Consider the following 15,542-nt stretch of genomic DNA (forward strand, 5'->3'; position numbering starts at 1 on the left):
CAAGTAAATATAATACAAATTAGTATGTGATAACTGTTGTAAGAGTGTATGAACTGTTCTGAATGCTGAGGAGGGAGAAATGACTTCTGCCTTCAGTGAGGAGGAAAGACTTCATTGAGGAGGGTGCATCTGAGAGTTAAGTGAGATTCCAACAGGGATCAAAGGGAAGGAGAGGACATTCTATAGGGAAAGGAAAGACTTCCTTTAGAGGCAGTAGATCCAGTAACAGTAGGAATTTGGCTTGGCAAATGGCAGGGCATGAGGCATGTGGGGCAGAACAACAGGAAGTATCTGGTAAGACAGGGCTGAGAGTCTGTTTTGGTGTACCAGTGGTTAATAACTCAATCTTAGAATCTCTTGGAATTGTAAAATGTTTTCAAAGCACAGCCTATGAATGGCTATATTCTCAAATGTAAAAACCTACTTATAAGAATTAGTAACCAAAGTTTTTTTTAACTCTTTAATTGTTTCTTTCAATGATATTTCAATGACATTTATAATATAACAAAAAATATCTTTGAAAACAAAACTTTTGGTGTACATATGTTGTTAAAAAGAGACAGGGGGAGGCAAGAAACACGAAACCATTTATATGAATTTCTGGTTACATGGTGGTGCAGTTCCTCGCCTCCAAAAACATAAATAATGGTTAAAATACAAAAAGAGAAAGTAAAAACCAAACATGGCCAGGCTTAAAAATAAGATAAACATCTCCATGAACCAGAAGTAGAAAAGATATTCAAAACAGTGAGTACAGCTGAAGTCCAGGCCTGAGGGCTCTGGCCTGTGGGGGTCTAGCACTTGATTCTTGTGAGATAAAGGGGACTGAAAGTGGCCTATACGAGAGGGAGCATAAGCGCCAAGGTCTAGATCTTCCCACGGTAGAAAGAGGCTGCCTCCAGCTGCCACCTGGGAATCTAGATTAAATGAAGCTATGGACTTGGGGATCAGGTGACACGGACCATCCCACAAAAGGACCTGAAGCAGGTCAGCTTGGTCTAGATCTCCCACACCATAGCAGAATGAGGGATGTTAGCTGCTGTTTTAACACCTGGATCTGGACTTGAGGGTGAAAGGCAACGGAGGGAAAGAAACCACAAAACTACTAAGCAAGGAAGGCTAAAATATCAAAGGGGAGTAACAATTTAAACATAATAATAAAAGCCACATTTATTAAAGCTTGCCATTCAAAATGAATCCCCTCAAAAATAAAAATTACAAAACCTATGAAAAAAATGAATCCTCAGAGGAATAGCCAACATAGAAAACGTTTGGAGCAAAAACCCATCAGGTGAAATTAAATTTACAGAAAAAAAAATCTTTATGTTTAATCTGGGGGTGTTAGAATATGGGAGGAATAGATAAAATAATATTGGTCATGAGCTGATCATTGTTGAAGCAAGAGGATCTCTACTTTTGTTTGAAATTTTCCATAATACAAAATGTAAAAATAATTATGTTTAGTATGCTTAAAGAGATAAATGAAGAATTCTATAGATTTGAGATTCATGGGTTTGAGACTATATAAAATATTTGAGAATATATATAGAAAAATTTAAGAATCTACAAATCTAAGAATCTATTAAAAGAAGGAAAAAATTAAACAAATGTAGATATGATGAAAAAACAAAACAAAACAAAACAAAAAACAGGTGGCCACAAAAGAAAAAGAACCAAGTTCCAGTTCAAATGGTGACTTACAAGGATCCTGAACTCAACTTTTCCCATGTACATACCAAATCTACAGCTACATATGAAATAATTTCTTAGAAAAACCAAAAAAATGTGTACCAAGCAACCCCTACACATCAGGTGAATGGGAAAAACCCTATATCAAAACTGGTAGGAGAAGCTGAGACACAACTTACCATAAACTCCACCTCTGGCACAGTGAACCAGAATCAGAAAGGAACCCATGAACCCAAACTTTTTCCTAAGGAGTGAAGGGTTTGAACCTCACATTTAGCACTTCAACTTTTAGGACCTGCACTGCAGAGATGAGGCCCCAAAACATCAACAGGGTTGCATCCACAAGACCCAAAAGACTATAGCAAACTGAGAAACAGCTCTTAATGAGCTCACATGAATTCATCTGTCTTATTGCAGGGCCCAGTGCAGAGGCAGCCAACTGAAAAGTCCCCAGTCTTTCTATCTTATCTTAAAGCTTCAGCCTGAGAGGTAGGGATCTAATTTAACACACAACCACAGGCCTACTGGAATACTCTCCAAAGACAGTCTGGTGAGTGTCATCATTGCATTCTCCCTCCGTCTTGCTCCAAGTCACCAGTATCTCCCAGAAAGGAGCTTGTGAACATGTCTGGTGGTTATTTTTTACAGCTGCCAGCCAAGGGATTCTTCTAAATCACCTGACTCAGGTGGCAAGCCGGGCTTATTTTTGAGGGTCACACAGGGACTGTAAAAAACAGAGAAAGAGTTTTTAATCAGCTATCCTCAGGGCATAGCAGAGAGGCAGCAGACTGATATAACCAATCTTCTGTGAAAGAGGGCTATTAGCTTATCTTAATCAATGTGGCCTAAAGGGCAAACTTCTAATTAAAACATAATTCTAAGGGCCAACTGTAATAATTCTCTCCAGAGACCTTGGAGGGTGAGTGCTCTTCATATTCTCCTTCTGCTATGCTCTAGAGTGCTGAGGTCTCCAAGAGAGGACCTACACAACTGGTACCCCAAATTTTGTTGCTGCCACCAAGAGTACACATCCCTTGATAGCCTGATTCTGGTGGCCAACGGGGTTTGTGTTCATGGTTTCAATAGGATGGTAGCAAACAAAGAAGCAGTTCTTAACTGGTTATCACTCTAGGGTTTGGTGCAGAAAGAGCAGGCAGAAAATGCCATCTTCCAGTGTTTCTCTAAAAGAGGTGTATTTTCATACTATAAAAGCTTCTGCCTGAGGGTCTGGTTTCCAATCAGCCTGAATCTAGGTGCTAAATCAGATCCTCCATTTTGGGACACTGACAGATCTTGGGACACCCTCAACTACTGGGAGCCACTGACTTGGGCAATAACAAGGTTTGAGAAAAAAACAAGAGTTAGAGTAGGGATGAATAATAAGGTTCATCTACTACATGAGACCTTAATTGAAACAGAGATAAGTGATTTACCTGATAAAAAGTTCAAAAAGTTCAAAAGTCATAAGAATACTCATTGAGCTAAGAGGAATAATGCATGAACAAAGTGAGAATTTCAACAGAGAAAGAAAATATTAAGAATTACCAAAGATAAGTCACAGAGCTGAAGAATATAATAGAGGGGTTCAGCATCAGAGGAGATGAAGTGGGAGAAAGGATAAACGAACTGAAACACAGGACAGTGAGACTTACCCAATAAGAGCATCAAAAAGAAAATAGACTAAAAATACAAAGATAACTTAAGGGACTTATGGGACAGATCACATGGACCAACATTTGCATTATAGGAGTCCCAGAAGGAAAAGAGAGAAAAGGGCAGAAAACTTATTCAGAGAAATAATGGCTGAAAACTTCCCTAACCTAGATAAGGAAAAAAGACATCCAGATCTAGAAAATCAAAAGACTCTGAACAGACACACACCAAGACACATTATAATTAATGTGTCAAAGTTAAAGACAAGGAGAGAATCTTAAAAGCAGCAAGGGAGAAAAATAATGTTACATACAAGGAACACCATAACACTTTTTACCAGATTTTTTAGCAGAAACTTTGCAGGCCAGAGGAGAGTAGCATAGTATATTCAAAGTGATAAAAGGGAAAAACTGCCACAAAGAATATTCTACCCAACAAACTTGTCCTTCAGAATTGGAGGACAGATAAAACGTTTTCCAGACAAGCAAAAGCTAAAAGAGTTCATCACAACTAGACAGAACTTACAAAAAATGTTAAAGTAACTTCTTTAAGCTGAAATAAAGGGCATTAATTAGTAACAGAAAAATATATGAAAGTATAAGTCTCACTGGTAAAGGTAAATATATGGTAAAATTCAGAATAATCTAATGTTGTAAAGGTTATGTATGGGTTAATCACTTATAAAACCAACATGAAGTTTAAAAGACAAAAGTAGTAAAAATAACTGTAACTATAATAATTTATTAATGGATATACAAGATAAAGGATGTAAATTGTGACATTAAAAACAAAATGTGATGGAGGACGAACACTGTAGAGTTTAAAATTCATCCAAATTTTGGTTGTTATCAATTTAAAATAGACTGTTAAAATATCAGTTGTTACATGTAAGTCTCATGGTAACCACAAAGCAAAAACCTAGAGTAGACCAATGAAAGATATAGAAAGCAATCTAAGCATACCATTATAGAAAATCATCAAATAACAAAGAAAGAGAACAAAGAAGAAGAAACAAAGGAATTACAAACCAGCCAGAAAACAATGAATAAATTGACAAGTACATACCTATCGATAATTACCTTAAATGTAAATAGACTAAATTCTCAAAGGAAAGACAGAGTAGGTCAGAAACATGGTGGAGTGAGAGATGTCCCCAGATCTCTCCCCTTGAAACAACAATAAGCTGAACATCTAAAATTCAACAAAAAACACCCAAACAGCACACCAGCACATCTGAGGGTGAGATCTGAACATAAGAGCTACCACAGGTAGGAACCTCAGGTGTTGGGCAGTGGACTGGGAGAAACAAAGAATCTGCCTCTCATAGCCAGAGCTCCCTGTAGAAAGAGGTGGAGGGGAGAAGGAGCAGCGAGTTCCTTGAACGGCCCTGCCTGGGAGAGCTGTGAGTTCCATGCGGCCGGCGGCAGTGGTCAGGCATCAGGGCAGAAAGCAGAGAAGCGGGATGGCAGAGAAACAACAGTTGATTACTACCAGCTGTGGTTGCAAAAGGCACGGCTGAGCTGCAGCCCCCTTCCCTCAACCCAGAGTGCCCATCCCCCCATATCCTCCAAGACTGAACACCGCAGAGCCCTGGGGAATCTGAGCAAATGTTACTAAAACTGTTGCTAACACTGACAGGGACTAAGACTGAGGATAGCAAGTGTGATTGAATATCTATAAGGAAAAAAAAAGGCATTTTAAGACTTTATATAAAGCATGGATACAAAAAGCTTAGATGCCACCTACTAGAAACCAAAAGAAAAACACCTTCTTTGCAACAGGCTATGAGAGAGATCTTTATACAATAAATCTTCTTTCTGGAAAAACAACAGAATGCACTTCCATTAATGCCCAGGAGGAGAAACAGTACTTCTGAAAAAAACTCAGTGAGTTCCAAAACGAGTCATATCAACAATGTCAGGAATTAAAAAAACAACTAGATGAGTAGAATGAGTTCCTTAGCAAGGAGATTGAAACTCTCAAAAAGAAGCAAAGAGAACTTCTGGAGATGAAGAACACACTGCGAGAGCTGAAAAATGAAATAGAAAGCTTGGGAAATAGAGTCGATCAAATGGAGGAAAGGATCAGTGTTATTGAAGACAGAAATCTAGAAATCAGAAGGAAAAAGAGAGAAACAGAAGAATGAAAAATAATGAAAGAAGTACAAGAACTAGCTGATACCATCAGAAGAGAAAACATAAGAATAATGGGCATTCTCAAAGGGGAGAAAAAGGAGCACGGATTAGAAAGCATTTTCAGACAAAGAGTGGATGAGAATTTCCCAAATCTAAGGAATGAGCTGGACATTGGAATTCAAGAAGTTAACAGAACACCCAATTATCTCAACCCAAAAAGGCCTCCTCCAAGACACATTGTATTAAAATTATCAAAAATTAATGACAAAGACAGAATTCTCAAGGCTACCAGGAAAAAGAAGATGGTAACCCATTAGATTATCATCATAGTTCTCAGCACACATCTAACAAGCCAGAAAGGAGTGGAATAAAATATTCAAACTATAAAATGAAAGGAATTACCAGCAAAGAATAATGTATTCAGCAAAGCTCTCCTTTAGCTATAAAGGAGACATAAAGACATTTCCACACATACAAAACTTGGGGAATTCTCCACTATGAGGCTTGTACTACAGGAAATAATAATAGGGGTCAGCCTACCTAAAACAAAATAATAAAAAAATACGTAACTATGAGTAAGGTGACTAGCAGGCAGACAGAAGCAGAGTAGTGTAACCTATATTTAGAATAGGGCATTATAAGCTTAAATAATAAGAAGAGATTTGCTATAGTAAGATAGTAATGAATGTACAGCATACATAGGGACAATATGAGACAACAATGACTGAAAAGGGGAAGATTCAAAGATCCAAATTCACAACGGAGAATGGAGATAAGGCACTGGCAGAAGAAAATGGATGACTATATATATACAACTATCCTTTACATATTCATAATGGTAACCACATGCTTAAGATTCAGATCTGAAGTATATAACATAAAACAAGAAGGACCAAAGGGAAAATCCACAAAGACAAAAAAATTTTTTTAAAAAAATAAAGACACTCAAGGACAAAGAAGTAATGGAAACACCGAGCTACCAGAAAGTAAAACCTAAAATGGCTATAAGAAGATCTCAGATTTCAATAATCACCCTAAATATAAATGGACTAATCTCACCAATAAAAAGGCACAGAGTTGCAGAATGGATCAAAAAACAAAACCCAACCATATGCTGCCTCCAGGAGACACATCTCAGCTCCAAAGATAAATATAGACTCAAAGTGAAAGGGTGGAAAAAGATATTTCAAGCAAATGGCATTCAGGGAAAATCAGGAGTAGTGGTACTAATATTGGATGAAATAGACTTCAAAATAAAAAAGGTAAAGAAAAATACTGAGGAACACTTCATAATGATAAAGGGAATCATGCACTAAGAAGATATAACACTTATTAATATCTATGCTCCCAATCACAGAGCCCCCAAAAATGTAAAGCAATGACTAACAGAACTAGAGGAAGAAACAGACCAAAACACTATCGTAGTAGAGGACCTAAATATCCCAATGTTGGATATGGACAGATCATCCAAACAGAAAATCAGTAAGGAAATAACATCCTTAAATGACACATTAGACCAACTGGACATAATTGACATATACATAGCCTACCATCTCAAAACAGCTGCTTACACATTCTTTTCTAGTGCACGTGGAACTTTCTCAAGGATCGACCACATACTAGAACACAGAGATAACCTCAACAAATATAAGAGGGTTGAAATCATACCAACCATATTCTCTGATCAAAATGCTTTGAAGCAAGAGATCAACTATAAACAGGAAGAACCATAAATACATGGAGATTAATCAACATGCTACTGAAGAATAACTGGGTGAGAGAAGAAATAAAAAGAGATCAAGAGATACATAGAAATGAATGATAATGATAGTACGACATATCAAAACTTTGGGGACACATCAAAAGCGGTCATAAGAAGAAAGTTCATATCATTACAGACCTATCTCAAAAAACAAGAACGAGCCCAAATAAACAACCTAACGCTTCATCTTAAAAACCTAGAAAAGGAAGAACAAATTAAGCCTAAAGTCAGCAGAAGGAAAGAAATCATCAAAATTAGAGCAGAAATAAATGAAATTGAAAATAAAAAAAAAAACAATAGAAAAAATAAATGCAACAAAGAGCTGATTCTTTGAGAAGGTTAATTAAATTGACAAACCCTTGGCTAGACTCACTAAAGAAAATAGAAGAAAAGACACAAATAAACAAAATCAAGATGAAAGAGGGGAAAATATGACTGACAGACACCGCAAAAATACAAAGGATCATACAAGACTACTATGAAAAAGTATATAACACAAAATTTAATAACCTAGAAGAAACAGATAAGTACTTAGAAAAATACAACCTTCCTCAACTGAATTCAGAAGAATGGGAAAATCTAAATAGACTGATCAGCAGAATGGGAATTGAAACAATCATCAAAAACCTACCAAAAAGTAAAAGTCCAGGACCAGGTGGCTTCACCAGTGAATTCTACCAAACATTCAAAGAAGATTGAATACTTATTCTCCTCATACTCTTCTAAAATATCAAAGAGGAGGCAATACTTCCTGACTCATTTTATGAGACCAATATTACCCTGATACAAAAACCTGATAAAGATAACACACAAAAAAGAAAACTACAGAGCAATATCTCTCATGAACACACATAAAAATCCTGAAGCCATCCTGAAGAATAAGACACTGGCGAATCGAATACAGTAACATGTTAAAAAGATTATATACCACGATCATTTGGGCTTTATCCCAGGGGTACAAGGATGGTTCAATATACGCAAATCGATTAATGTGATTCACCACATAAACAAATTAAAATATAAGAATTATATGATCCTATCAGGAGATGCAGAAAAAGCCTTCGACAAGATACAGCATCCATTTATGATCAAAACACTTAACAAAATTGGTATAGAAGGAAAGTACCTTAACATAATAAAGACCACATATGACAAACCCTCAGCCAACATTATACTTAATAGTGAAAAACTAAAAACCCTCCCTCTAAGATCAGGAACAAGACAAGGCTGTCCACTATCGCCTCTGTTATTCAATATAACATTGGAGGTCCTAGCAAGTACGATCAAACAAGAGAAAGATATAAAAGGTATCCAAACAGGAAACAAAGAAGTCAAACTCTCACTATTTGAGGATGACATGATTCTCTATATAGAAAACCCTAAAGACTCCACAAGAGCACTACTAGACACTATAAGCAAATACAGTAACATTTCTGGATACAAAATCAACATTCAAAACTCCATTTCATTCCTATACTCTAATAATGAAGTGTCAGAAAAAGTGGAAAAAATAATTCCTTTTGCAATTGCAACAAAAAGAATAAATTCCATAGTGAAATATGTTAAGGACCTATATGATGAAAACTACAAGACCCTATTTAAAGAGACTGAAGAAGATACAAAGAAAGAAAAGATATTCCCTGTTCTTGGATTGGAAGAATCAATATAGTTAAAATGGCCATATTACCTAAAGCATTATACAGATTTAATGCAATCTCCATCAAAATCTCATCAGCATTTTCTAAAGAAATAGAACAAAAAAGCATCAGATTAGTATGGAAGCACAAAAGACTCCGAATTCCCAAAGCCATCCTGAAGAAAAAGAACAAGGCTGGAGGCAACACTCTACTTGATTTCAAATTATACTACAAAGCGACAGTAATCAAAACGGCATGGTATTGGCAGCAAAACAGACACACAGACAAGAGAAAAAGAATCAAGAGTCCAGAAGTAAACCCATATATATATGGGCAAACAATTTTCAACAAAAAAGCCAAAAACATACAGTGAAGAAAGGAAAGCCTCTTCAATAAATGGTGCTGGGAAAAATAGAAAGTAAAAGAACAAAACTAGACTTTTGTCAATACCACACACCAAAATTAACTCGAAATGAATTAAAGACCTGAATATAAGACCTGAAACAATAAATTGTATAGAAGAAAACATAGGAACTAATCTCAAGCAGCTTGGACTTAAAGAGCATTTTATGAATTTGACCTCAAAGACAAGGGAAATAAAAGCAAAAATAAAGGAATGGAACTACATCGAACTAAAAAGCTTCTGCTCAGCAAAAGAAACCATCAACAAGGTAAAGAGACAACCATCTCAATGGGAAAATGTATTTGCAAGTAACACCTCTGATAAGGGCCTAAAATCTAAAATATGCAAAGAACTCATACAACTCAACAACAACAACAAACAAACAATCCCATCAAAAAATGGGCAGAGGACCTGAACAGACACTTTTTCCTAGAAGACATACAAATGGCCAAAAAATATTTGAACAGATGCTCAACATCGCTAGCTATTAGAGAAATACAAATCAAACCACAATGAGATACCATCTCACACCTGTTAGAATAGCTATAATCAACAGGACAAATAATAACAAATATTGGAGAGGATGCAGAGAAAAAGGAACCCTCATACACTGCTGGTGGGACTGCAAATTGGTACAGCCGCTATGAAAAACAGTATGGAGGTTCCTCAAAAAACTAAGAATTGATCTACCATATGATGCAGCAATCCCTCTACTGGGTATTTACCCCAAAGACTTGATAACTCATATTTGAAAAGATATTTCCACACTGATATTCATAGCAGCATTATTCACAGTGGCCAGGATATGGAAGCAACGAAATGTCCTATGATAGATAATTGGCTAAAGAAGCTGTAGTATATATATATACAATGGAATATTACTCAGCCATAAGAAGAGATGAAATACTGCCATTTGTGACAACATGGATGGACCTCTAGATAATCATGCTAAGCAAAATAAGCCAGACAGAAAAAGTTGAAAATCATATGCTATCATTTATATGTGGGATGTAAACCTAAAAGCAACAAATGAACAGGACAAACAAACAGAGACTCATGGACATAGACAATAGACTAGGGGTTACCAGGAAGCGGGGAAGAGAGGGAGCTAGATGGGGTAAAAGGGGTCAAATATATGGTGACAGAAAGAAATCTAACTATGGGAGGTGAACACATAATATAAATATATATATGCCTTACTGTTAAAATGTACTGCCAAAAATTACCAGATTTCGTTAACCAAAGTCACCATAAAAAAATTAATTAATTAATAATAATAATAAAATTCATTCAGTTAGAAAAAGAGAGAAAGACAGAGTATAGGTATACTATGATCAAGTGGGATGGATGGCTTCACTGGTGAATGGATAAAATAAAATGAGACACATCTATATGCTGCCTATAAGAGACTCGCTTCAGATATAGAATGAATACACACAAACTGAAAGTGAAGAGAATGAAAGTTACTCCATGCAAATGGAACCAAAAGAAATCTGGGTTAACTATACTTACATCAGACAAAATAGACTGGACTGAGAAACAAAGAAGGTCATTACATAATGATAACACAGTAAACCAACGAGAGGATATAACATTTGTAAATATCTATGCACTCGACACAGGAGCACCCAAATATGTAAAGCAAATATTAACAGACCTGAATGAAGAAATACGCAGCAATACAATAACAGTAGGGGACTTTAATACTCCACTTTCATCATTGGATACACCATCCAGACAGAATATCAATAAGGAAACATTGGCCCTAAACAACATGTTAGATCAGATGGATTTAAGAGCATATGCAGAGCATTCCATTTAAAAGCAACAGAATAAAAACTCCAATAGACACCACATCACACACCAATCAGAATGGCTATTCTCAAAAAGTCAACAAATAACATATATGGCCAAGGATGTGGAGAAAAGGGAACACTTGTGCATTGTTGGTAGAACTGCAAATTGGTGCAGCCACTATGAAAAATAGTATGGAAATTGCTCTAAAAACTAAAAATAGATCTACCACATGACCCAGCAATTCCACTCTTGAGTATTTATCAAAGGAAAATAAATACAATAATTCGAAAAGATATATGTATCCTTATATTCACTGAAGCATTATTTGCAATAGCTAAGATATGGAAGCAATCTAGGTGTCTATCAATAGATGAATGGATAAAGATGTGATATATACCTAGAGGGTAAAGTTATGCTACGTGAAATAAGACAGACAGAGAAAGACAAATACAATACGGTATTTATAAAATCTAAAAAAAAAAAAAATGAGCAAACAAAACAGGCTATAGAAATAGAGAACAAAGGGATGGTTGCCAGAGGGGAAGGGGGTGGGAGGATAGGCGAAAAAGGTGAAGGGGAATAGAGTTAATAATATTGTGATGTTTGCATGGTGACAGATGATTACTAGAATTAGTGGAGTAATCACATTGTAAGGTATAAAAATGTCAAATCACTATATTGTACACTTGAAACTAATATAACTAGTATAATATTGTATACTAACTATAGATAGATGAGAGAGAGAAAGATGAAAGATAGATAGATAGATAGATAGATAGATAGATAGATAGATAGATAGATAGATAGATAGATAGAAGATAGACAGACAGACAGACAGACAGATAGATAGATGGATGGATGTAACAGAATACACATATTCTCAGTGCACATGAAACATTTTCCAGGCTAAAGTACGTTAGGCCGCAAAACAAGTTCTAATAAATTTAAGGAGACTGAAATCATGTCAAGCATCTGTTCTGACTATAAAAGTATAAAACTAGAAATCAATTACAAAAAAAAGACACAAAAGCTCACAAATATGTAGAGATTAAACAACATGCTACTGAACCACCAACGGGTCAAAGAAGAAATCAAAAGAAAGATTTAAAAATATCTTGAGACAAATGAAAATGGACATACAACATACCAAAAGTTATGAAATGCAGAAAAAGCAGTTCTAAGATTGAAGTTCATAATGATAATTGTTAACATTAAGAAACAAGACATGTCTCAAATTAACAATCTAACTTTACACTTTAAAGAAGTAGAAACAGAAGAACGAGCAAAGCCGAAAGTTAGTAGAAGAAAGAAAATAACAAAGATCAGAGTGGAAATAAATGAAATAGAAACTAAAAAGATGATAGAAAAGTTCAAGAAAATGAAGAGCTGGTATTTGAAAAGATAAACAAGATAGACAAACCTTCAGCTAGACTCACCAAAAAAAAAAAAAAAGATAACTCAAATATACACAATCAGAAGTGAAAGAGGAAACATTACAACTGATACCATAGAAATACAAAGGATCATATGTGGTGACTATGAACAATTATACTCACAAGAATTCGACAATCTAGAAGAAATTAATAAGTTCCTAGAAACATTACCTACAAAGATTGAATTTTAAAGAAAGAGAACATATGAACAGGCCAATCACTAGTAAGAAGATTGGATCAGTTATTAGAACTTCCCAAAAACAAAAAATCCAGGCAGGACCAGATGGCTTCACTGGTGAATTCTACCAAACATTTAAAGAAGAATTAATATCAACCGTCTCAAACTCTTCCAAAAAATAGGAGAAGAGGGAATACTTCCAAACTCATTTCATGAGCTCAGCATTACCCTGATACAAAAACCAGAGAAGAATACCACAAAAGAAAATTACAGGCCACTATCTCTGGTGAATATAAGTGTAAAATCCTCGACAATATATTAGCAGATCAAATTCATCAATACACGAAAAAGATCATACACCATGATCAAATGTGATTTATTCCAAGGATGCAAGGATGTTTTAATATCCACAAATCAATCAATGTGGTACCCCACATTAACACAATAAAGGATAAAAATCATATGATCACCTCAATAAATGCAGAAAAAGCATCTGACAAAATTCAACATTCATTCATGATAAAAACCTCTCAGTAAAGAGGCTATAAGGGAACATGCCTCAACATAAGAAAGGCCATATATGACAAACAGCTAACATCATACCCAATGGTAAAAAACTGAAAGCTTTTCTTATAACATCAGGAATAAGATGAAGATAACATTTTTTTTTTCCCAACATAGTATTGGAAGTCCTAGCCAGAGCAAATAGGCAAGAAAGAAATAAAGTCATCCAAATTGGAAAGGAAGGAGAAAATTTGTCTGTTGGCAGATGACATGATCTTACATATAGAAAACCCTAAAGACTCCATCAAAAAACTGGTAGAACTAATCAATGAATTCAGTAAAGTTTCGGAATACAAAATCAATATACAAAAATCAGTTGCATTTCTATACACTAATAACAAACTATCAGAATAAGAAATTATGAAAACAATGCCATTTACAAGTGCATCAAAAACAATAAACTAGAAAGTGAAAGACCTGTACAATGAAAACAATAAGACACTGATAAAAGAAATTGAGGAATACACAAATAAATAGATAGTCCATGTTTATGAATTAGAAAAATATTGTTAAAATGTCCACACTACCCAAAGCAATCGACAGATTCAATGCAATCCCTATCAAAATTCCAATGTCAGTTTCATAGATATAGAAGAAACAATACTAAAATTTGTATGGAACCACAAAAGATCCTATACAGCCAAAACAATCTTGAGAAAAAAGAACAAAGCTGGAGGCACCATGCTTCCTGACTGCAAACTGTATTACAAAGCTATAGTAATCAAAAAGTATGGTATCGGCATAAAAACAAACATATAGATCAAATGGAACAGAATAGAGAGCCCAGAAATAAACCCATGCATATATGGTTAATTAATTTATGACAAAGGAGCCAGGAACAAACGGCAGTGAAAGGATAGTCTCTTCAATAAATGGTATTGGGAATAATGAACAGCACATGCAAAAGAATGAAACTGGAGCATTACTTTACACCATACACAAAAATTGAGTCAAAATGGATTAAAGATGTGAACATAAGCTCTGAAACCATAAAATTCCTACAACACACATAGGTGGTAAGCTCCTTGACAGTAATCTTGGCAGTGATTTTTCAGCAATGATTTTTGAAATCGAAAGCCAAGGCAACAAAAGCAAAAATAAACAAGTGGAACTACATCAATCTAAAAAGTTTCTGCACAGCAAAGGAAACCATCAACAAAATGAAAAGGCAGCCTACCAAGTAGGAGAAAATATCTGCAAATCATAAATCAGATAAAGGTTTAATATGCAAAATATATAAAAAACTTATATAACTCAATAGCAAAAACATAGATAATCCAATTAAAAAAAAAAAACAAGCAGAGAATCTGAATAGATATTTTTCCAAAGAAGGCATACACATGGCCAACATTTACATGAAAAGGTGCTCAATATCACTAATCATCAGGGAAATGCAAATCAAAACCACAATGAGATATCACCTCGCACCTATTAGAATGGCTAACATCACAAATACAAGAAATAATAAGTGTTGAGGATGTGGAAAAAAGGCACCCTTGTGCACTGTACCTCAATGTCATCCTTATTTTTAAGGAGTGGTGCTTCCATAATATTTCTAAGACAAAAAGAATCAGATTCCACATCAAATGGAGTTCCAGTTAACTCAGAGATTCGATCCCAGTGTCTCTGTTTCATTGCTTTATTGGTCATCATTTCCAGTAGAGGACATGACTCGCTGAAATCATCAATTCTTTTTTTCAGATCCAAGAATGCTTGCCAATCTTTAAGTCCTTTTGGAAGTTTACGACATCTTTCAGGAAAAAAAAGAAAAAAGAAAAATTTATTTCATCTGCACATTTCTTTGAAGAAGTTGTTATTCATTTATAGCAATTATCAGAGGATAAATTCATTAGTGAAATACCTATAGGATCCTAAGAAGATAAGCACTATAAAAAGATAAGCTTAATTCCATTGAAACTCACCTGTTTTGAAAATCCTGCAGTTCTGCATTAATTTTTTCAATGTCTACATCTCCCCAAAGTATTTCATAATAACCACTAATATTGCCCATTACAGTATCATACAGTCCATACAGCTTCTGCAGCAAATTGAGTTCCTTCCTGGGAAATCAAAAAATTAAGTCATTACGTAATGTATATTTTTAAAATAAATACCATTATTGGATAAGCAGAATTCATCCAATCAAATACTTCATACATTATGTGTAGAACATCGTATAGACACCAACATGCTTACAACCCTATCGGTTTCCAAACAAAGACTTTATAAAAGCTCCATAAATGATATCAAGTTTATAGCTCTCAAATGTTCCAAATCATAGAATGACTTGA

The 15,542-nt window shown here is 35.1% G+C and overlaps 1 protein-coding gene across 2 annotated transcripts in view; it reads right to left on the reverse strand.

The window, feature by feature from the left end:
• The window catches only part of DNAH8 (dynein axonemal heavy chain 8), a 310,080-nt gene that overhangs the window by 178,415 nt on the left and 116,123 nt on the right, over positions 1 to 15,542 (reverse strand). For both annotated transcript variants that reach the window (XM_039856088.1, XM_039856089.1), the window contains 2 exons: positions 15,174 to 15,311; positions 14,761 to 15,001 (listed from right to left, as the gene is read on the reverse strand). In XM_039856088.1, the coding sequence (XP_039712022.1) occupies positions 14,761 to 15,001; positions 15,174 to 15,311 (379 nt within the window). The remainder of the gene's footprint in view (positions 1 to 14,760; positions 15,002 to 15,173; positions 15,312 to 15,542) is intronic.

This window comes from Pteropus medius, unplaced genomic scaffold (assembly GCF_902729225.1).
Source record: "Pteropus medius unplaced genomic scaffold, Ma_sr-lr_union100, whole genome shotgun sequence".
NCBI lineage: Eukaryota > Metazoa > Chordata > Mammalia > Chiroptera > Pteropodidae > Pteropus > Pteropus medius.